The following is a 24,234-nucleotide window of genomic DNA, read 5'->3' as shown; positions in this document are numbered from 1 at the left end:
ATAAATGTATCCATCGGTCTGTCTGTCGGTACTAATTCTCAAGCCACCTGGTACTATGGTACACAAGAAGCTAGTACAGTTATGCTAGCACATCAAGCATAATTCCTTTAATTAAAAAAAACAAAACAAAACAGCAAACCAAAAAGAAAAAAAACCCAAAAAATTGACAATTTGTACATTTATTTACAAAAAAGGAGGGGAACATGTTAAAATTGTGTTGTTCTCTGCTGTGTGTGTGTACGTACATGTGTGTGAAAAGCTGGTGCATGGCACTAGGAGAGACTAGTAAACAAGCAGGTACAAAAAAAACCAAAAACCCAAAATAAAAATAAAACAGTTCCACTGGCACTAGAAAGGACAGACCGATCTGCACAGGGTGAGTCCAGCCTGGGAGGGAGAGGAGGGAGCGAGAGGAACCCAGGGTCCACTGCCCCGTGGCCCCGTGCCGGAGCCCGCAAAGAGAGGAGAATCCGGTGGCGACAGGCACCTGGGGATTTTGGGGATACATCCAAGCGGTCCGGTGGTGGAGAGCATCCTGTTCCCCTCCCTCGCCGCTCAGGGCCTCCGGGGAGTCAAAGCCTCAACGCTGCTGGTGTGTACGAGCTTGTTGTGTTTCTCTGGGATGGCTCAGTTCAGAGAAGGGTCCTTCCTGCCCAAAAAGGGCCGGCGGCCCACAGCCCCAGGCAGAGATCCACGTCCCCGCAGGGGATCCCGCTGGGACAGGTTGTACCAGCCACGCACTAGTCAAGTGGCCATGTTACGGAGATACACAGTGAGGGGAGAAAGGCATCTTCCTCCTTCCCTGGATGCGCGCACACACACACACACACATCTCCCGGGCTCTTCCCTCGCCCCGGGGGACTCTTAGGGTGTCTTGAATATCGTGCCGTATTTGACGCGGTACTTGTTGATGCTGACAAAGTGCAGGGTCTCTGTGTCACAGGTGGTGGTGCAGGGCACCAAGCCCTCCAACCCTTCACCCATGAGCCACTTGTTTGTCTCGGCTGCCATTTCGCGGGGCACGTGCTCCTTGGTCCATTTGTCCACCCAGGCCTGGAATCGCTGGTGCAGGCGCTTGCTCACCCTTTCGTGGGACTACAGAAACAGGGAGAGGTGTTAGGAAAAGGCAGCTTTGGCCCCCAAACTGCAGCATAACACAAAGCTTGGCTATTGGTTGACACCACCAAGGGGATCAAATACAGAGGGAATTCGTAATGCAGACACTGGACTAACGACAGAGGGAAAGCTCTGATGAAGGTCCCCCAGATCTCCTCTCCAAGAAAATTAGCAGCAAAATGAGCTCAGAAATACTAAAAGGTTTATGCTCTTTGTTTAATACAGTAGTTCATGGGCTGGGGACATGGAACATATCCAGTGGAAGCCTGAAAGCTGCATGCCTAGCTCAGAGTGAGTCCCTTTTGCATCGCCCAAAAGATGCTGCTGCCTCCTCCTCTAGCACCCAGGACCAGGCAAAGCCCTGCTCTTCCCAGCCCTTGGGGTCCGCCTCCAGCCCCCACAGAGGGGCACAGTCCCAGGAAAGAGCAAGCTCAACATGCTTTATATGTATTGGGGACACAACTGCTACAGAAAATTAAGACCCAGGTCAGGTCTAACAGGCTTGAGAAGCTCTGGCCTAACAAAAACATCAGGAGAAGAACTGTGCACGTTTTTGGGTTAGAGCATCTGCCTAAGGAATGTAAAATCCAGAACAGATGGTATAAAGCCATGGCTACAGTCATAATTGAAAACAACCAATATAATTAAACCTCCAGATTAAAACTTACAGATTTTATTATTTGTTTGTTCTTCTCCCAGAGACTGACTGCTTTGTGGCGTTAATTGCTAAATCCAACAGATTTGTTTCCAAAATCCAATGTAGCTTCTATAGTGCCCTCAGTGTATTCCAGTAACCAAGGGCTAAGCTGCACACTACATATTTAACACTTCAAGAATTTATGTTCAGATTCTCTGTGAAGAGCTCTGGCACATACTATCCTGCTTATAAGCTTACACTTCCTTGAGGTTTGTGCCAGCTGAATGGGATAGACTGAATTCAATCAAAATCCTCAGTATCAGCATTTCAAAGAGTCACTACACTGCAATTAAAATGCTCTCATCTCATGTGAAGGCAAAGTTTAAGAGAATTACTTCACAACTAATGAAGTGAAGCCATATCTGTCTCTCATCAGCAAGAAACATGGCAAGTAGTTGTTTAATAAATCTAAATACATGAGTAGAAGTGGATGGAAATGTTCCCGTAAGATGAGAAAAGGAGAGTGTCAAAGCATCCAGATAACCAGATCAGTTTCCTCCAGTGCAATCCTCCTGAATTTCACCCATCTGGAGTCACAAGCTCTTGTCATCTTGGATAAACCCAAACCTTTACCTCTCTCCGGAGAGCCGGAGAGGCAATGCCTCCTTCCCTTCTCCTGGGTCCCGGGGAACACCAGCAGCCCACCCCGCTCTCTCGCTGGCTCCTACCTGCTGAGCTCGCAGCAGCGCGGTCCTCCTGTACATGTAATCCTCCGATTTGATCACGTACACCATCTTATAGGAGTTCAGCTTGAATTTACACTCCAGCTTGTCCAGGCTCTCCACATTCTCCATGGACTTCTTACTGTTTCCCTCCTTCCCTTCCTTCTCCTGCTGCTCCCGTCCACGCTGACACTTACGGATCCGCCTCAGATTCCTGCAAACCAGAAAACCCCTCTTGGAATTAGCACCCACCCTCTGGCACTACAAAGCTGGGTGTAGGTGGTGGATCTCAAGGCCACGTTGGACAGGGCTTGGAACAACTTGGTCTAACGGGAGGTGTCTCTGCACATGGCAGGGGGTGGAAGGAGATGAGCTTTAAGGGCCTTTCCCAGCACAGCCTGGCCACTCACCTGGGCAGGAAGACGGGTTTCTGGGCCAGGTGCTCGCGGAGCTCAGGGGAGGTAGAATCAGAGTTGACGTACCGCTCCACGTAGTCCGACCAGCGCTGGAAGCAAGCACAGAGCACACATCAGCCACTGCCCTCCCAGCAAACATGGGAGGGCTAAGGAGGCTAAGCTGGAAGTCACACAGAAGAACACAACATCACTTCTGAAGGCTCTGTGCATCTTATGCCCAAAAAGGCAGGTACAGTGTTCCTTTATGTGGTTTTGAGTATTTTCTCATACAAAATAAACCAAGAAGGATTTGCCTGCTCACATCATTGGAAGCTTTATGGCATGTCCTTGATGTTTCTTTGTCTTGTGCTAGCGGACCACACCACCAGTCACCTGGACACTCTGGTCCACTGCAACCTCCATCATCACAGTCAGCTCTCTGGACAAGCTGCCCTTACCTCTGCTTCCACAGGGTCATCCGAGTTTTCCTCTTCTGTGTCCAGCAGCTCAATGGTTAACTGAACTTGACCTCTGCTCTGAATGAACATCAGCTATAGAGAAAAAATAGAAGGAACTTCAGTAAGAAGAGGTTTGAAATAGAAACAAACACCTGCACTTCTCACTGGGGCAAAGGGAGAATGAAGCAAGTTGGCAGTTTTAAAGGAAACCATCTTGAGCCCCCAAAGTAAGTTTGAGGGCAAGGGAAGAGGTATTATACACTCAGGCTTTTATCCAAAGAACTTCTCTGGCTCAGAAAGGGCCTGACCACTTCCTGCCTCTTCAGAAAAGAAAGTATGGATTTAATTAGCACAGGTTTATTAGCAATGTATGCAGGCAGCAGTGATTTAATGCCCAGTCAGTAGTGGCAGATCTCCCGACAGTCGACAAAATTGAGACACCAGAGAAACGGAAGAGTTTGAGCTAACAAATTAAAACCAGTGGCAGCCAAGCAGTCAGTATGATACAGCCCAAAGCTGCTGTGAAGCACAGGGGGTATTCATTGCTGTTCCAGGAAATTTATTCCTCCTTGAAACTGCATTTCTGAGGGGCCCTTGCAGAAGCATTAACCTATGTTCTGAAAGCTGGCAGCATGTGCGCTGGTTTTGGCTGGGATGAAGTTAATTTTCTTCATTTTCGGGTGTCTAAACAAGGCTGTTTTTTAAAGGACCAGTGCCTCTCCCTTCTTAAAAGGCATCCCCCTCACCTCTTTCTGGTTTTACACTGTGGTTCAGACCCTGGCTTTACCTTGAAGCAGTTCTCCTCGGACATGAGCTGCTCAGCTTTGCGCTGGTACGCGGCCTCCAGGAGCGTACGGGAAGACTGGGAAGCGAGGAGACCTCCCGTGGCTCCATTGCTGTTCTCCGACAGGTACAGGTCTGTCACCTGCACACAGATCTCATCACTCACGATGTGCTGGAGCTGCAAACAGGAACAACAGGGGGAAGGTGTTCGTCAAGGAGGCTGCTACACCCCCATCAGAATAGAAGAAAATAAGGATGTAACAATGGGATTGAGCTCAAGCAAAAAAACCCTTAGCTTCTTCCAGCTGCAGATGATCTCTGCTACTATGTGAAAAACCCACAGTATCTTTAAAAAAATTAGCAGGTGGCAAAGCACAGCTACTCAGAGAAAAACTACACACAGGGAACATTGTGATCAGCAGCAGGGGAGGAAGGGCCCGAGCTCTGTGACACAGCGTGTCCTCTCCTTGCCAAGGGGCTGCTGCTGTGTCTGAGGAGAGGGGTGGGAGGTTTAAGATCAAATCCATATTTTGTGTAAGTTTAAAAATCAAAAGTCTCCCAACTGTCTTCTGAATTCAGTTAATCTCTGGACTGAAAGGCTTCTGAAGAGCAGCTCTACCCTTCTGAAAGAGGAAAGGCCTTTCAAGTTATTCCACTTACAGCCCCTTGTGTCTGTTTTTGTTCTTTATGCTACAAAAAGGCACAAGAAGAATTTTTCCTTTGCTCACACATTCTTCCTACCAACCCAATAAAAGGACTGGAGTATAACAGCCAAAATGAGCTACTCCAGCAGCCAGATAAAAGAGACAAAAGGTTTTTAGAAAAAGTGTGCACTCCTACAGCATTGATGGAAAGGAAAGGAACTATTTAGATGTCATTTCTTTTTTTTTTTTTTTTCCCCAAAGTTGAAGCAAGATTAGCTCTGGACATGCTTTGAATACTTATATCCTAAAACACCTGGAAAACAATAAGAACTCTGTAGAGGATATTCTAAATAATTTAAACAGATCAGAAATCATCTTCTATCATTTCTCTACTATGAGAGTTAGACAGCTGGGTGAAGAAACACCCTGAATTTACCTGCTTACCCCTGAAATTCCCCATTTAGGCATACAACATGGCCTGCAATGTGAGCCTGGGTTCTCACTGCAGCAAACAACCTGTGTACTTTCCACACCCCGCCGCCCCCAGTCCCCAGGCTCTGCTGGCAGTCACCTGTCGGACGATGCTCTGGATCAGCTTGTCCATGGTGAAGGCGATGTAGGCGTGGATGGTGAACATCTCACGCAGGGAATCCTCATACTGCGACGAGTCCATGTTCCCATCCAGGAGGTTGCGCACCATGTCCAGGAAGGCCGGGTAGTAATCCTCCACATCGATGTCCACTGCAGCAGGAAAGAAGGGGAGAGATGAGCACACTGCCCCAGGAAGGGTCGCTGTGAGTTTTGGTCCTCAGGTGACGGACGCACTTAAGCTGAAGAGTTACTTCAACTTGTCTTTTATGGACATAAATAAGTCCTTTTAAGGCCACGGGTATTTTCATAATCTCTTGCTTTCTAGCTCTAGCCTCCTCCATGAGCTTTGTATTTCTGAAAGGTTTTACTTAGGGAACTTGAGGATACTTTAGATATGCAAGTGTAAAATGAAAGCTCTTCTGAAATAACTGCCGCATATTATCCTTCTGCTATTCCAAGTCCCATGTTCCCCACATCTTCCCATCTCCCCAGGGATAATAAAAGAGAACCCATCTTAAAGGGTCACTGCTCTCACATGCCTGAAGACACCAAACAACCCCTGTCACCACGCTACAAACAGAACCACCTTTTTCCTCCCGGCCTCCCACCAGAAGTCACTCACTGGGCTCCTTCAGTCGCAGCTGGATGGCAGGACTGTCACTCTTGTCTCGCTTTATGCCCAGAACTTCCCTCTCCCACTCCCGTTCCCGCGTCTCCTCCTCGATCTGCCGCTCAGCCTGGGTGCAGATCCGCAGCAGCCGCAAGCACAGGATCTGGTGCAGCCTCATGAAGATGTACCAGTTGCTGTTCACGTAGAAGAGGTTGTAGACCTCATCCATGCCCCGCAGCTTCTGGGCTGTCGTGTTGTTGAACATCAGCTTGGTTTTGGGAGGACTACCCCCAACGCCATTGTGCTTTTTTGCAGCCCCAGTAGCTTCGTCCACATCCATTTCCTCTTCTTCTTCCTCTTCCACATCCGAGAGTTCACCTCGCTGAGCAAACAGCAGGTCTGGAATGAAGTGATACATGATCTGCTTGATTTTGTACTTGTCCTCTTTCTGGATTCCTGTCTGCCGCTTCACGTGGTGGATGATGAGAGAGGCAGCATCTTCCAGGATCTGCTTGTCTTCATAGGCTAGCGAGAGGTGTGGGCCTGTGGGCACTCCAGCATTTTCTTCTGAAGCCTGTTCTTGCCTCTACAAAGGAGAAACAGCACAAAAATCAGCCTAAACAATCCCTCTCCACCACCCAAGAACCTGCTAGAAAGCTCTGCCAGTGGAACAGATTTCCTCCCGCATCAAGCTGTCAGGAACAGAAACTGAAACTGCACAAGCAAAGTACATAAGTTTGAGGGAAGGAAACTATTGCTGACCATCTCACCTCATCATAGATGCTTTCAATCTCATTGAGGAGACTCTTTGACCTTAGGACCTTGGTATCATTCTGCTTGAAGTTGATGCCCTGGTGGTCCAAGGATTTCAGGTAATACTTCTCATTCTGCTCTCGCCAGACTTTATTAAATCCTCTCTGGGCTTCTCGCCACTCTTCCTCTTTCATCTTTAACCTTGGATCAAGAAAACGAGGGTGAGCTAAGAGATGAGCATACAAGAAAAACCCTGGCCCATGGTTCTTGGTGAGTGCTGACAAGAGCTGAGCTCCTGATGAAATGGGCATGGATCAAAGACATCCCACAGAAAGGAGCTTTCCAGGAGGTGCACCCCAGACATGCTCTTCTGGAGAAACCACTCTGGGTTTCTTTCACATCTAAGTAAAACCATGCAGGAACAAAGCAGCCCCGGGAGAGGGGATAGAGGGACAGGGAAGTCAAAAAAGCTGGCCCTGGACTCTCAGAAATCCCCAGCAAGTCACATAGCTCCACCTGTGGAACAGGGGCAGCTTAGTTTGGACAATGAACAAAGCATGGACACCTGAGTGTCCTGGGAATGCACTCCTGAAGCTTGACTCAGCATCCCAAACAAAGCACCCCTGATTCAGTCCAAGAAGGGTAAGGAAACTGGGACCTTGCAGGTATCCTGGGAAGGCTGCTACCCCCAGTTCTAGAACTCCAAAACACAGGACCAAGAGTCCTGTGTATGTATGTACTACTGCTTACGCATCTCCCTGACCTTCCCCAAGGAGTTGCAGCATCCACTCCCTTTTAGCTGAGGAAGGGGAGGCTGACAACAGAAACAGGACTGGGAATCTGAGGATAGCAGAGCCACCATGATCTGGGCACATACAGCCATAGGATTTGGAAAGGGATCACATTTAGCCCTGGGACAACAGTTTCCTTATCTTACACACAGTGCGGACAGCAAGGAAGAAAAAAGTTTAGGAGGAGACAACAAAAGCTCTATATCCTTCCAGCTGAGCTGTAAGAATTTTGTTTTAGGAGGGCAATTCCCTCTAGGTGACTATTATGGAATACACCAACTGTCCAGAATATAAACAAACTTCTTAGTTTCACAGAATAACAGAATCATGGAATGGTTTGGTTTGGAAGGGACCTTACAGATCATCCTGTTCCAACCCCTGCCATGGGCAGGGACACTTTCCACTGGACCATGTTGCTCCAAGCGTTGTCCAGCCTGGCCTTGAACATTTCCAGGGCTGGGGCAGCCACAATCTTTGGGGGCAAATTTACAGCCTTGTGGAGTTCACACTCCTTAGGGGCAGAAATTAGCCACTTTTCCATAAATTTGGATAGCATACAGTGCGTTACCCTTTGGAAGGGACCCTGGGGCAGGGTGCTGGGGCAATCCGTACCTTTTCAGTACAATGGGAACAGCCACGGATGGGTTCTTGCGAAGCCCATCGATGATGTCAGCTGCTTTGTCAGCATATATCCTCTGGAGAGCCTTGCGGTGGATCACCTCCGAGGTGCCCCCCAGGGTGTTGTCCAGCCGGAATTTGGCCTGCTCCTCCGCAGACAAGCGCGACAGTTTCTTCTGGATTGCCTCCAGAACGCGGATCGTTGCCAGGTTGGTCTCCAAGACAACATCCAGCTGGAGAGAACAGTGCATTAGCCGTAGCATTTGAATAGACAAAACATGATACTTCACGGAGGCAAACATTCAAGTGACGCGAAACAAGAAGCTGCGCCTGTTTAACAAGGTGTACTCGAGCACTTTGGTGTTCAGATGCTCTAAAATAATCCAATTATATTTCATCTGCTACCTACATAATACTGCATAAGAATTTAAAGGCTACCAGAACGATACCGTTTGGAAATTACATCTTCCAGCTGGGAATAGAACACAATTGACAGTTACTCTACAAAAGGATGTGCCAAATCTGAGCAGATTCAGGTAATTGCCCAGCTAACTTCCATTTCCAGTCAAGATGTCAGTCGTTTAACATCCTGAACATATTACTTTGCAGATGATTACAGGGGAATGCATGTTCTCATGCACAACGTGGGCAGGAAGAACAGCAAAGATGCAACAATTCCATGCTGGCCATTCAACAATTTCACGTGGAGTGGCGTGAACCAAGAGCTCTGCACAAAAGGTGAGGGGCAGGGGTGGCAGCTTAGTGGTTGTGCAATCACTACTTCTTGCATGAAGAGAACACAAACTTTTATGCCAAAAACCAGGTGGCAGACACAATAAAATGAGATTCTAACATGCAGTATTAAAGGTATCATTACATTGAGCTCATTAACTGTCCACAGAACAGAGCTTTCCAAGACATGAACCAAGGAAAAGCAATTTACCTCAAAACGTTCATCCTCACACCTGTAGATGTGCTCTTCATATTGTGTCTTCTTGGAGCTCACAAATGTGGAATCTTCAGACCAGGACGGGAAGGAGACCCAGGTGTCATTCAAAACCTTTGAGGGAGGCAGAGGAAGAACAAGAGCCATGGTCAGTGTTCAAGGGGATCAAACCTGGCCAGCTACAAGCCCAGTTTTCTGATGGGACAATCTAATTCTCCAGTCAGAAAAAGTGCGAGCCCTTTCCAAAGCCCAGCATTCACAGGGCAACTCCAAACAGCCAGAACCCAAACAGCCATGCAGCCTGAAAAATTCATTGGCTGGAGCTGTGAGGAAAAAACTTGTGAGAGAAGAGGAAAATAAAGGTGAAAGGAGCTTTTCTGCTACTTTAGATTAGTCAGCTGCAACCAGCTGGTTCCTCATGTGTGATTCACCATCAACACTGTGTGGTCACCACAGCAGACCTGACTGTTAGACAGGACACGGTTGCTGCCTCCAAACAAGGCTAATTGGAAGTATAAATCCATACCCCAGCATCACCTTTCCTGACAAAACAGCTGAGCACCTGCAGCTTTCAATACAGGAGCAGAACATCAAAAAGCAAACAAACAAAAAACCAACAACAACCTCAAAGAGGCCAAAGGCAAAGAAACAATGATTCTGGCAGACAGTCTTGAAAGCCAGGCCCAGTTTTCATAAACCCAAAGCCTGAACAACTGAGTCATTAGATTCTCCCAGGGAGGAAAGTTTGTAACTGCATCACACAAGATGCTTTTGAGAGACATGTCAAGACATGGATTAAAAATTCAGCATTTCAGGGAGAAAGAAAGATGCATCTGAGGGAGTATGTGGGAGAATCTGTCTACAGAAAACATGATTTTCTTTTAAAGTTGGCCTAGAGACAACTCTGAAAGCAGGCTAAGAGGGAATTTAGGTAAAAAGGTAGCAATAATCCTGAATTACATACCACCTTGTAAAGGACCTCTGAGATCACATTAAGACCACACAGAAAACCAGTTCTGTCATTTCCTACTTGGAGTGTTTTAAGTTTGCAATCTCAACGTTCCTTTCACAGGTTGTACTACATAACACATCATGAATAAAATGTAAGAGCATTAGGTATGTCAGTAATTAAACATCATAACTATTCAGTAGGTTTTTCTCCAGCTGCCCCCCAAATGCTCTATGCAAACCCTTCCCAAATGCTGCTGGAGAAGAGATGATGCCAACCATCAAAGCCTTGTGGGTATCACAACTCCCAGCATAACCCAGTTCCTAGACTGACGCCTCACCCTGTGCAATAAGCTTCTGGATAAGATCCAGATGTTTACGGGAACGCCACTAGGAATACCTTGGGTGTGCTCCCCTCGGGCTGCCACACGTACTGTGATGATCCCGAGCCAGGATGGTGTGCCCACACACGCCTGGCTGCAGGAGCAGCACAGATCAGTGTGGATCAGTGCTAAGCAGGCAGCTACCTGGCCTCAGCTCCATGCTCGCCACCACCAGACGTGCCCTGACATCCCCAGAAACCTTTCCAACACAGGGATACAAAATAAATTCCCCATCCTGCTGCGTTTTGCTTGCCTTTGCTCCAAAGGCTGGGAAGAGCCTTCCTCTGTGACACAGCTCCTACCTTACCTCTTTACACAGCGGAGTCCGCCCTGTGCACTTGGGTTGCTGGTAGCTCTTGGGCAAGGCTCGGTAGCTGGAGCCCAGCCTCTTGCAGGAGGCATAGTCAATCTCCATGGCAATCCCCTCAGTAGCCCGTTCCTTCGGATACGTCTCCATGTGAACAGATTCCTTATACCCCAGAAAGTTTTTAAACCAAGTGAAAAGTTCCGGGAATTTCCTAAAATAAAAGGAATGAAGTGAAAAACGAGTGAAGCGCTGAGCTGTGATGCTGAGGCTAGAACTGATTACAGACAGCTCTCTAAATTATCAATCTGGTGAGGAGACCCTCTCTGCTCAACCCCACTTCCACAGGGCCTGACCAAATGGGAAGCAAGCACCTGTTGTTGATCAGGTGGGGGATTGCTCTGTTGGTGCAACTAAGGTGCTTTAGGAATAGTGATGAGCAGGGAACAGCTGTCAGAGCTTTTGCTGCAGGGACAGCACTCATGGCATGGTCACATCTGGGTCTCCCCAAACTACCCTGGCAGTGAACTCAGGCCAGATTCCTACTTCTTTGCCAGTATTTTGAACCTTAAACCAGACCTTTGCTTTCCAGAGGCAGCAAGAAGAAACTAAAAGACAATTCTGTAACTACACAGCAAAAGGTTTCAGTGCCAAGCAATTGCCTCAACCAGACTTCCCAGAGCAGCATAAGTCATGGAGAAGCCTTTGCCTGCAAGGCTCAAGTTCGCCTGTTCGCAAAGTTACCTGAAGAATTTATCAGTCTAAAATACTGCATTTGTTCAAGTCCTCTTATCTCATGCAAAGCTCCAGCAACAGGATGAATTGAACCTGTTACTAATTGAATCACCAGTATTCATTATATGGCAAAAGATAACGTCCAACTCCAGAATAAAAAAACCCTGTATTATATCTTTCCCTATAGTTAGAAGCACAGGCTGTAGATGGGAGAAGCACAGATTTTTTTTGTCAAACACGGCACCTTTTCTACCTGAAGTCAGACATTCTGCTGATGCCTGGCTAATTCCAGTGGATCTACAGAGCGAGTGGAAGCTCCTTAGGGCAGTTTCTCTGCACAGTAGCTACTGTAATGGGCTCCTGAACCCAATTTATGTTGCTACTGCCTTCTCCCTTGGAACCAGCAACTCGGTGCCCAGGCAAAAGAAACACTAATCCTGCTGCCCAAAGCTAATGAGAGCATATCTGTTGGTTTTAACCAATTAATAGAGCTGTTCTGTACACTACTGACCATCATGGAAGTCATAAATTCCTATTTAGAGTTCCTTAACATCTTTGGCTTTGTGACAGAATTCAGCTGCTTTTTGGAAACTTTAGTGACTTTATATCAGCACTCTGCTTTTTTGGGGGGGACATTTCCTGTGTAATTAGACAGTCAATCTTTTCTCAAATGACATAACCCATGATTCCAGAGCAAGAAACTGCAGTAACGGGCTGCTAATAATTTTGTTCGCCCTGCTGGAAAGGGAAGACACACAGCAAGCAACACCTGCACTGCTCCTGCATGCTGCCTGTCAGGACAGCTGGGAATCTCTCTGGGATAAGGAATAGGAAAGGGCAGTGCAGAAGATTCTGAAGGTCAGTGTTTCTTTCCTGGCTCCACAAGAGAAACAGACCAAGAAGATTAAGCTTCTTGCCATGTAAGGAAAGGGGCTGCACTTACCCCAGGAATGGAGAAACCAGCTGCACGAGCTCGGCCCGGGAGATCACCTCCTGGTTGAAAATAACCAGGCAGCGCAGGAAGTTCTCGTACGCTTCTGTGCTACGCAGAGCTTTGCGGACCTGAGGGAGGGGAGACAAGAGGAAAAGAGGAACTATCAGGGTGAGGCCAAGCAGGGGGAGGTCCAGGAAACCTGGATTTGACACTGTGATTCCCACCGAGGCACACAAATCTTTAATTGAGCTGGACAGAGGGAACTTGCCCTCTACACAGGGCCAGAGAAACAGGTACTGATGGGAGCCATCCCCACGCTGGGATCCCCTGCAGTGTCAGCACTGGGGCATTACTCTAAGAAAGGAGCTGCAAGTGAAGAATTAAATCCTTCAAAGAACTCTGTAACAGCTGGATTACAAAACATTGGAATCGTGGACAACATCAGTTGTAACTGCAGCACCACAAACCCACCTAGGCTACTTTTAAACTCCAGAGAGTACTTCAAGTAGGGAGCACGGGTATGAGACCCATGTCCTGGGTGACATCTCTCCAGCCTCTGCCTCCCTCCAGCTTGGATTATCACAGACAATCCTCCTTCTGCAACTCCGATCTTCACAGAATAAGGAAGTCGAACTATTCATCCCAACACCATTACCTTTCCCACAGGAATAGTCAGATCTACACATCAGACTGAGATCTATCATTGTTAAGTTATTCATCATTATGGTTATAATTCCACAGCAGGGATTTCTAGGTTTACTCATGTTAACACCTACACATCCTCCAAGCAATAAATTGGTTCCCAGTTACCATTAGCTGGTTCCCATCACGCTGCAAAATTCACCACATCAGCAGGGAGCAACCAAGACTGTAATCAATGTGTGAATATTGCTCAAAAGGATGGTTTTAAGTTCGTTCCATACTCCCCTCTGAGCGATAAGGGAAAGTATGGACATCTCAAAAAAGACACCAAGGCACCACTTGGAAACACCCCATATCTCCTTCACTTGATCTGTGTGCTAAACCAGCAACAGGTAACAACTGTGCAATTAATTAGATTAATCTCTGAGGGAAAAAAACCACCAAAAAACAACCCAATGTAAATATGAATCAGTTGCTTTGTAAACTGAGCTCCCCCACTGTAGCCAGCTGGTTGTAGATGGGTACAAGCTGTGCCGACACAGCAAGATATGCCAAGCACATCATCAACTGTACGGGGATTTCATAAAGGGGAAAACAATTTGGAGTGTGGGTTACAGGAGAAAATTCCCATTCCCTCAAATAAACTGCAGCAGCAGCAGGTGGAAAGCTGGAGAAGGAGCTTTAGGGAAAAGACACATGTAAAAAATATCACCAATTTTTAAAAATTTCAATGGATCTGACTTAGAGGTCACAGGATACATCTGAGGTCAAGCTGAGAAATGTAATCAGGGGGGTGTAAATCTCACACACTTCACTGTGATAGAAGTCCAGATGTGTATAGAGGAAGGACCTACATCAAGGACACGCAATATCTGCATCCCGCCTCTCACCTTCTCAAAGAAGAGAGATTCTGTCCCCACACCATGTTTGCTGGCTTCTGCCAAAGACTGGTCTTTTAAACCAAGCAGCTTTGGTTTCTTCTGTTATCAAAAAAAGAAAGGCAATTAAAAATAAAAGGGGTGTTCAGCAAGTTGAGATCATTTGATTATCTATCACACAAGTGCCAGCTCCCTGACCCCACCATGTGCTTCCCATTAAAGGAAAGGTGGCTTTTTTGAAGGACAAGTCTATTAAAACACGTGCTACAAGTTAATTTACTGAATGTTAATAAGTAGCATACTACTCCAAATATTTGTAATACATTGTTGCACGCTTTCCTGTAACTAGCTGACTGAAACAATCACACTACAGCACATCTTATTTTTATAACTAGTTTGGAAAACTGCCAGAATAAGTGATTTTCCTATCACTCATCCACTTCTGTAAGTCTTACACCTCCCCAGAATAACATTTTTTTTCTCTCTTGCATTCTACTGCGAGATGCTTTATTTTCCCCATACCACCCCTGCACTCCATCCTCAGAAAGGCTGAAAGTTGCCTCCAACACATGCTTCATTTTGGTGCTCTTGATTTGAAGGGGAGGAGAAAGGGCAGAAGGGGATTTAAATCCCTGGATTTAAATGATACAATCACACCTGCTAATGCTTTTCATGACAAAGGACGATATACTGGCTTCAAAAAAAGCAGGCAAATTTATCCTTCATGCACAAACACGAAGCCACCTGGCCACAGGACAATTTTTGTTGCACTACAAAGCCTCACTGCTCTCACAAATTGTGCATCATTTGAAAAGGGGAAATTCTGCTGAGAGAATAATCATTCATCATTGTATTAAAAGGCTTATCACAGGAAAGATGAACAAACACGATTCTACTGCATCTGCTCCAAGTTCTACTACAACAAAGCTTTCAGCCACACCTTTTCAGCTTGTCTTTTCCTACGTGCCTTAGGAACATTTGCTACAAATTTTGGACAAATACATTCTGTGGCAGTACTGAGAGTTTTGTCTCCACGCTCCACAAATCCCCCTCACTAACCACTGCTAATAAAACTATGTATTTCTAATAAAGTGATGAAAACTTTGTTTTCCCAAGCCATTAAAGTAACTATATCCCACCCTCAGGAACAGATACCACCACTGGTTTGCAAAAATCAGAGGCAAAGATTTGTGCTTGGAAACAAGGACTTCTGAAAGGTTTAAAGACAAACATTATTTTCCATGTTCTCAAGCTGCAGCCTGTGCCACAAAAATCACAAGGACTTGGAAAACATACCCTGCTCTGCCACAGCCTCCCGGGACAAAGAGGGCTCTGAAGGAGCAGCACGCGCTCTTACCTTCACCGGAGGGGTTGCTCCGGTGCTCGAGTGCCGTCGGATCTGGCAGCCGTTCTGGTTGGGTCTCTGCTGCTTGTTGTTGAGCTGTGGCTTCTTCACTGTGCCCCCGTGGTCATTCCTGACCGATTCCACTTTCTCTGCAGTTGTCTTACTTAACAGCTTGTTCAGGGACAAACCCGTTAAGACCATTAGGGCTAAGTTCCACACAAAATGTCACAGAATGGTTTGGGTTGAAAGGGACCTTTAAGATAGTTCCATTCCAATGCCATGCCATAGTCAGGGACACCTTCCACTATTCCAAATTGCTCAGAGTTCCATTCAACCGGCCCTTGAACACCTCCAGGGATGGGGCAGCCACAGCTCCTCAGGGTAACCAGTGGCAATGTCTCACCACCCTCACAGGGAAGAATTTTTTCCTGACATCTAATCTAAACCTACTCTCTCTCAGTTTGAAGCTATTCCACCTTGTCCTGTCACTCCATGCCTTTGTAAAGAGTCTCTCTCCATCTCTCTTTGAGGCTCTCTTCACGTACTGGAAGGCCACAATTAGGTGACCCCCAAGCCTTCTCTTTTCCAGGCAGAACAATCCTAATTCTCTCAGCTGCTCCTCACAGGAGAGGTGCTTCATCCCTCTGATCATCTTGGCAGCCTCCTCTGGACTTGCTCTGACAGATCAATGTCCTTCCTGTGCTGGGGACTCCAAAGCTGGATGCAGCAGTCCAGGTGGGATCTGCTGCTCCTCCTAGCTCTAGATGACCAAGGGATTTTACTGCAGTTACAGAAGTAAAACAACAGTAACTTAAAACAACCCTTTCAGGCAGAGGAATTGCATTTAAAATAAAAGTTATTTAAGAGACAAGTTGCAGCGAGAAAACACAGTCTACGCCCCTGACCTCATTCCTAGACCCCAAGAAAGAAACAGCAAAAGCACATTTTTCTGAACACTGGCTACATACAGAACACTGCATTAGTTATTTCAGCCTGTCTCCAAGGGTACTCACCACAGAGCTGTTGGCATCAGGCAGGAACTGCCCAAATTCCGAGAGCAGATCCTCCTGGTTCTTGAAGAGGCGAGCTACCTGGGCATACACCTCCTGCTCCGTCAGAGCTGGCGTGTAGTTCCCTCCTGCCTCCTTGGCATTGCGCTGCTCTTTCTGCCAGAGGAAAGAGAAGTGTCAGAAGAAAGGATGCACAAACTATTCAAGTGACAAATAAAAAATAAAACTCTCAGTGATATAAATAATGAAACAGCAAAGGTCTCAGCTTCTTAGGTAAAGCATCATACTATATTAATAATATGACTCTTATATATTCTAAGTATCTATACTTATATATACTATAAATACATCCTAAATGCCCAACTGGCCCTGGAACAGTAAGACACTGATGAAGGAAGTGGTTCCTTTGCTTTTAACACAGAGCTACGGCCACATTGCCTCATCCTGACACATGCTCATAGAAAAATACCAAATCCAGTTCTTAAACAAGCATTTCAGACACTTCCAAGCAAAGATGAGGGACTGAAATCTATTACTTCATACTGCTGTGTAATCTTTTTAACTTGCAAGAATCCTGCTTAGTTCGAGCAGAATTCAAGACCAGGCTGGACAGGGCTTGGAGCAACCTGTCCTAGTGGAAGGTGGCCCTGCCTATGGCAAAGGGTTGGACTAGATGATCTTTAAGGCCCCTTCCAATCCAAACCAGTCTATGATTATTTGCTGGCCGCTGCTAATACAGCACAACACCCAAATGCAAGTTTTGGACACCCCCCCCCCCCAAAGCAAAGCAAGAGAAATAACCACACGTAGACCCAAACTCGTATGTCTAACACCTGCCTGATACGTGTGGAGAATCTCCAGGAAGGCTTTGTAGATGTCCGGCTGTCCCTGGAACCGATTCTTGATCTTGTTGACGTAGTTGATGGCATGATTAAACTCCACGGGCTGATTGTTCTGCAGGGATGGTGTGGTGCCCAGAGAGATTGTCACAGGTGTGTGAGGCTGGACCGGTGGCGAGCGTGGTGATGCGTACGGCGGAATCGGGGGGGTTTGCTGGTTGGCAGGAGTATGTGCCTGCAACTGCGATGGCTGAGGAGAAAACAATCTGTGTTAGGAACAAGCAGATCCCTTTATGGTTGGGATAAAGGCACTTTTAAACCACTAAGGGATAGATAAATATTCAGTGGGCCAGCAGAGATTAAACCACATCAGGGAGACAAAATGCCTGGGCTATTCAAGCTGTTGTTATTAAGATGATTTTCCTTGCTAATTGCTTTGGACTGAAACCTGACAAGGGACACAAACTACCTCAAAAATTTAACAGAGATAAAATGTGTAGGTACGACCAGCTCCAACACTACAAGTGATTTTGCCACTAGAAGAATTGTGGGATATATAAAGGCAATAGCAAGGGAAAACTGGAGTTTCTTAAGATGAAAAGCAGGCAATGAGTAATTCTTTTGAATACTCTTAATGGACATCAAACAGCCAGGTGAAAATTTAGTTTTGAGGTGGCAGTTTTAAAAGGAAATGGAAGTACTTATTCCCCTCATGTTTTAAATTTTTAAACTTGTATTACACTGAGTTTTCAGGACTGAGAATCTAAGTAACCGTCTTAGAATGGCTATAAATATCCTGTTACAAGGTCCTGCCCTGCTCAGCTACAGCTTCACCTGCCTGGTAGGGACATCTCACCTCATTGTCTAGCCTGTCCCTCAGGTTCATTTAAAAGTTTTAGCAAAGATAGTTCAACATTTTGCAGTTTGATGAGGAGAAAACCACTTATACCACGGTGCTAAGAAGGAGCCAGCTACCTCTTCACGGAGAGCATGTACTACTTCTTAAGAAAAAGTCCTTGAAATTTGGCACAGGCAAGTTCATTCTGGAATGATCTGCAGAGTCCAGCTTGGCAAATCTTTTAGCAAATCTTTCAGCATGTTTTTGTTTGCCATTTCTGAGCAGGAAGTTGCATGTCCCAACGACGTTTGTCCACAGATCAGCTAACTGCCACATTTTAAATCCTGCTGCTTTTGAACTGCGTATTACCTTTTCCTTTAGCTTTTCCAGACAATTGTTATTTAACAGTTTAGGGATTAACCCTTGAAATTTTGGAGATTCCCTCCCTAAGGCTCTGAAATATTTTCGCATTTTGAATACATGATATTTTATCTGGAGTAATCTATTGATTACTTGAACATCTATTATCCTGTTCTGTTTCACATAATTACATCTTTTGGACAGTAGCATCCGGATTATATCTAAACCGGAGGCAAATTTCCTTTGTTACTGAAAGGTCTCTGTTTTAGGCTCACACACCAATACCTACAGGCAACATCATGGTCATCTTGCCTAAACTCTTGCACTTTAGATGTTGCCAGTCACTCCTGAACCCTTCCAGCTGATGGCTGAACCAGACCCCTCTACAAAAACCATCCAATCTGAAAACAAGACTTCAAACAATGCAGAAGCGACCAAATAACAAATGAAGGTTTCCTAAAGGCTTAATTGCCTCAAGCATTTGAAACCAGACACACTCACACCAAGAAGAACACCTTCATCACAACCTCTGTTTTATGGGCGATTTCTTGGGACTTTAGGTTTAAGACAATATACACAAAAGCAGGCAGATAATGTGTGCCCAGTGATTTAACTAGGAACCTTTTCCCTAGGGCTGCTGGATCACTTCTTGAATAATGTGTGTGCCATCTACCAGATGATCTGACTGTCTTTCAGTTCCCCACTGCCAGCAACAAGGCTTTTCCAAACTCTTAATCTTTTGGAAAGCTTATTTGAATTGCTGTCAAATTAACTATGACTGCATCTTCAAGTTTGAAAATGAGAAACTAACCCAGCAGCACAAGGGAAACACATGAAGGTTCACAAATACTGGGGAAAAGCAGTGTGGAAGTTAATTTTTCACTCTTTAGCTCCACACCAGCTTCAGCTGGAGGCAGCAGAATCCCTGTGCTCTTAGTGCAGGTCACCCAAAGCCTCTCACCTTGCTGATTTTGGCAGGTGTGGGCTGCGGCGCCGGCTGTGCTGGTGTCGGAGTCGACTGCGCCGAAGGCTGCGACGGATGCGGCGGCTGGGGCTGTGGCTGGGGCTGCAGCCCATGTGTGGGGATCTGGTGAACCTGCCCCGGGGTTGTCACGTTCACCATGTCGTTGGTCTGCACCTCAATCTTGTAGCCAGGTGGCAAGAAGGTGTTGAAACCCATGATCAAGTCTGGGTGGCCCTTGAAGAGCTGCGATACACGGCTGATCACCCCTGGAGTGTCGATGCTGAGGAAGGAAAAAGATCACAATGTCACGATCCTCTGGGACTTTGCAGAGGGACAAGGTTCTCCACAGAGGAACTTTTTTCCCTTATCACCCCTAACCTATGAAACAATGCAAAACTGAGTCCTATAAACACGCTGCTGAACTCAAGAGTGACATTAGCATTATTTTATTAGCCCAAACAGCGTTTTATATCCACGAGATCTAGTCCCAAGTCTGACCATTATTAATGGGCAGACAACCAGATGAATCAGCTGTCAAGACTGAACTTGTGAAATCCCAGTCTAAGCAAACATTCAGTATAAATGAAGGGATGCATTTAATTTTTAGAAAATAAAGCACACAACTGCTTTTACATCATTGTCCAGGTGTGTTATTCTGTATACAAAGGACAGAATTTAGATCCTGCCCTGTGCTCCCATGTCCACATACACTCTTTCTAACCTGGAAGGAAGAAGAAAAATGCAGTTTGTTACCTTTGAGATTTAAATTCCTTCATAATATCCAAGAAGTCATTGTAGACCTGTGGCTGACTACCAAACTGTAGCTTCACCTGGTCAAGGTAAGACAATGCATCCTCCACCTGGAGACAGACCAGACAGGTAATATTAGCAGAGTAGATTTGATTTCACCTACCACTGTTCTATAAAACGCTCATTATTTGAAAACACAGCTGTTAGCCCTGAGCCTGGGCAGGGAGTTAAGGAGCAAAATGCTCTCGAGCCTGGTTAGTTTACTACCAGCACTGTTTGAATAAAAGGTACTCACTCCCCACTCCTGGCCCATGAGATAAAACTGTACCAAAAAGAGACAGAAAGGAGAAAAAAAAAAAAAAAGGCAACACAGATCAGCAGAATTACTCAGAATAAAAAAAAAAAAAAAACAAAACCAAAAAACCCACTCCAAATTTACCATCACTGAAGTGACTGCTAGGATAAACAGAACTAGACTGAGTATTTTTCCTGCATTCATATGTGGAAATTATTATGGAAGTCTAAGAATAAGCAGAAAGTGGAAATGACATATTCAGTGTAGTAGATGTCTGCCAGGTACACGCTTGCACTTCTCTCAAAAAGCCAGACATTTCAGTTCGACATAGAAGGGTTTCGAAAATGGCAACTGTGGGCGGCAAATTGTTTTACACCTCAAACAGCAAGAGGTTCATGATTCGTGCACCAACAGCCAATTTTCAGAGGTACTGAAAGAACAGCCACAGCCTAAAGTGAGAGCTCTGGGTTCCTGTGCCTCCAGCAGCCAGGCCACGCACTCAGCAGCTGCAAGAGCTACACACAGGACCACGCTTTCGTCTGAAATTGAACAACGGAAGAAAGACTCATGTATAGCCCCAACCCTGCACTAGCAAAGGATTTTCCATGGATTTCACTGGGAGGAAGAAACACTCTTTTTGAAATTGGTTTTCAGAGACTTGTAGAAATGAAGTTTCCCAAATTCAGCAAAAGGAAAAGGGCAGTGGTTTCCACCAAAACCAGAAAAGACTCGCATTGTATTTGGAAGGAGCTGAAACAGGCATCAATTTGTATGTATGTGCCTTCTCCAAATGTAGCAACTTAAAGGGGTTATTTTTGGTGGACTTTTCTCTTTGTTTAAGGATTTTACAGCACATAATCTGAGAATAGAGCCTTCCTTACTCCCAAATTACTCCCACACAACCACCCACATATGCCATGTGTTCAGAAAAGCACCAAATGTTTTGGTAATTTAACCCATTCATCCAAATACTCTAAGCAATACATTTTTCCTTCTCCTCCCTGCCACAAATCTTTTCCTAGCAAGTCCAATTTCTTTTTATTATGGTATGTGAAACCACAGGGTTTCAGCAGAAAGAGAAGTCCATTTCTGCATTCAATAGACTCCCAAACACGAGAAGCATCAAATCCTTGTCAAGAAAGCTTTTAGGAAGTCACCAGCAGGGAGGTAAAAAGGATAGAAAACAGGCCCTGGCCGCACAAGGAATTTCGGGAGAGGATGGTTGACATCGGGCACCACTGCTTGACGTTACCTTGAGCCTCTGGAACTGCTGCTGGCCCTGCACGGGCACGGCCGGGGGTGTGGGGTGCGTGTGGCTCTGCACCACCTGGCTGCCGTGGGGCTGCACCGGCGCAGGGTGGTGGTGGCCGCTGTGCACAGCGGCGATGGCCGGCCCATGGCTGCCCGAGCTCTGCGGCACGGCCGACACCTGCCAAGGCAAACAGCACGTCAGGCACGGCCACGGCGTCGTGGCAGAGAGCAGAGAGCCTCCCAGGCTTCCCAGACACAGGAACACAAGTAAGGAAGCAGAACACAGCTGGTTTGAGCTTTAACCATGACTGCTAACAACCTTACTCAACAAACTCCGGACAACTCTCATCCTATACTCCAAGTACAGGAAAGCGTTCCCTGCAAACACATTCCAAACACAGGCTGCCCCCAGCTTGCACACTCACTGGCTGTCAAGTATGTCCCCTGACATAAAGACCTGAAAAAGGAGGGTAAAATGGGAATTTTAATCTGACAAGAGTCAAGGTTCTCTCCTTTCCCTACATATCACAAGTAATAATCTGAGTGAATGAATCTTTACGGGCTGCTACGTTCTTGATGCTCAGTTTGGGTACTGGAAGTCGAATTACGGCTCTCTGGCATCAGCAGGCTCAGGGGAAAACCCAGCTTGGTATTTCCCCTAGAAAAACAGGGAAAGGAACAGAAAGCATGCACTTTTGGGAGTTTTTCATACTGTAAACCAGGGAAGTTTCAATTTGGAAAATCATTTTCACAAACCCAGTTTTCCATTCGAGCCTCTTTTAGATGGGACGTACTTTATTTAATCCTCATGAACAAAGTAAGATTTGCCTGCTGGTTCATCTAAGTTCTTTTTAGGAAGGACTACCAGCATCAACACAGCTTCTTCCAGCCCCTGCAAGGGTCTGCCTGCAGCTCTTCAGCTCTGTGGCTGCCACTATCAGTGTGAACATCCCTTCTGCAGAAGCAAGGATGAAGCTGTGTGTAAAATCAGGCACCAGACAGGGAGAGCAGCTCACCAGCAATACAACTGTGGAAGATTCAATATGCCAGAAATGTGGCAAAGACAAATATCACACAAATAGCCTTTCCCTGCTCTTTCACTGACAGCTATCTCCAGTGTACTCTTAAAAAGGTATTTTTTCCCTCGTTCCCAACTGCCAGCTCCTTGTAAAGGAGGCAAGAGAGGGAAGAGTGCCACCTAATGACTCTGGGGTAACGTTTTCCAAAACATTTCAATTTTCCTGAAAGTCTTCAATCTAAATGCTGATCTAGTCTGTTAAGCTTAAGATCACCCAAGATACCATACATCTTTTACAACAGCAAATCTTTTCCTGCTGAAAAACAGAAAAATGGAGGAAAACCCCTCCAGAAACCTGACTCTGTGATTTAGAGACCATGGTCTGAGAGAATCATTAAAAGAATCGTGTTCAAGAAAGCCAAGTCACACCATGTTGGTTCATGAATGAAGCCAATAAAGCAAGCACTGAAAATGAGATGTACGGTAAGTATGTTGTCCAAAACAAAACCTTGTGTCAAATACAGAACTCTACGGTGCCGTGACACGGTGCTGGCTGCCCACAGAGCTAAGGGCTGAGCACACACACCTGGTAGCTGGGAGTTACGGAGTACTGGATCCCCGTGGCCGACTGCATGGTCTCCGAAACTGCCTCATAGACCGGCGGGGCTGGGGCGAGCACGCGGTGCTGGTGCGGGAAAGCCTCGGTGCTGCTGGTGATACGTCTCTGCTGCGACGCATACACGGGTGACTCCTGCTCATCCAATCGCCGCTTCATGCTGAACTCATGCTCGGGAAGCACCACAAAACCTGGGAAAAACAGACCGGTTAGCACAGGGAATTGATCCAGCGCTCCTGTCCCGCACCGTGGGTGACGCCGAGATCGCCGCCAGCAGGTAGGGCGAGTTTCTGTCTATTCAGGTACTGACATCTTGAGATGGGAAAGTGGAATTAAAGATTTAACTTTCAGCAGAGAACATGCAATCATATCTTACCACAAGAAGTATAGCCTTATTGTTGTAGTAACTTGAAAGTTAATGATTTCTTTAGTCTCACTTAAAGGATGTTGCTAATTCTCATCTGAAGCACACACAGACCCTGAGTGACGCAAAGCTCGTGAATGCAGTGGTTGAACGCAACAGACTGGGGTAGGATGTGTTACCTACACACAGTTTATACTGACACCATAAAAAAACCCCTCTTGGACAGTCCAGGTAGGATGACACACAGCTGTGAGAGATGCTTTAAGACATGGGGAAAAGCAGGATGCAGAATCAAGAGTTTGAAGTCACAAAGCCCCAAAGTGTTCTGCATTTAATACACGTGTATTAAACACATTTCATGTGTAACCTCAGGGAAAGACACATGGCTGCTATAGACACAGGTCTGCTGTACCAGGAGTATTTTGGATACCACATGCCACACATCTGTGGTGCTGCCAGCACCCTGGCCCCGCTCAGCAGCTGGATTCCTGCCTGCCTGCCGGGAAGCTCGGATCAGCAGCTCTCTCACTTACTCCCCAGTATTTTTCTTTGTGTTCCTGCCCAACTTCAAGTTGCTTTTAAGCAACTTGATTTCACTTCAGATCTGACTGGTCATTCTGCCACTGTCCCACTCCAAAAGGAGCCATGAACTCCTGGGTCTGTTGGATTGAACTACTCACCCCAGTACTCTACTGC

General features: G+C 46.2%; 1 protein-coding gene across 1 annotated transcript; it reads right to left on the bottom strand.

Moving 5' to 3' along the window:
* Nucleotides 1–163: 163 nt before the first annotated feature.
* Nucleotides 164–23,365, bottom strand: SIN3A (SIN3 transcription regulator family member A). Its single transcript, XM_069025543.1, has 20 exons — nucleotides 23,145–23,365; nucleotides 21,542–21,718; nucleotides 19,998–20,104; nucleotides 19,242–19,524; nucleotides 17,081–17,332; nucleotides 16,247–16,399; nucleotides 15,246–15,404; nucleotides 13,901–13,990; nucleotides 12,378–12,496; nucleotides 10,703–10,913; nucleotides 9,062–9,178; nucleotides 8,113–8,351; nucleotides 6,727–6,910; nucleotides 5,969–6,542; nucleotides 5,327–5,496; nucleotides 4,116–4,289; nucleotides 3,329–3,421; nucleotides 2,886–2,980; nucleotides 2,482–2,689; nucleotides 164–1,095 (listed from the first exon to the last, which is right to left on the bottom strand). Exons 1-20 carry the CDS (start codon nucleotides 23,331–23,333, stop codon nucleotides 865–867), a joined length of 3,825 nt encoding a protein of 1,274 aa, XP_068881644.1. The 5' UTR covers nucleotides 23,334–23,365; the 3' UTR covers nucleotides 164–864.
* Between the last annotated feature and the right edge of the window lie 869 nt (nucleotides 23,366–24,234).

The sequence above is a fragment of the Aphelocoma coerulescens genome, chromosome 10 (genome assembly GCF_041296385.1).
Source record: "Aphelocoma coerulescens isolate FSJ_1873_10779 chromosome 10, UR_Acoe_1.0, whole genome shotgun sequence".
Taxonomy (NCBI): Eukaryota; Metazoa; Chordata; class Aves; order Passeriformes; family Corvidae; genus Aphelocoma; species Aphelocoma coerulescens.
Note: the sequence above shows the minus strand (reverse complement) of the source record. Positions and strands in the feature narration are given on the sequence as shown.

Bases quoted from the DNA above. Each gene is read 5' to 3' on its own strand.
- SIN3A (XM_069025543.1), bottom strand. From the start codon at position 23,333: ATGAAGCGGCGATTGGATGAGCAGGAGTCACCCGTGTATGCGTCGCAG. The intron at 19,525-19,997 runs GTAACAAACTGC...TTCCTTCCTCAG, and splicing joins AAGGAATTTAAATCTCAAAG to CATCGACACTCCAGGGGTGA. The intron at 13,991-15,245 runs GTAAGAGCGCGT...TTTTGATAACAG, and splicing joins GAGCAACCCCTCCGGTGAAG to AAGAAACCAAAGCTGCTTGG.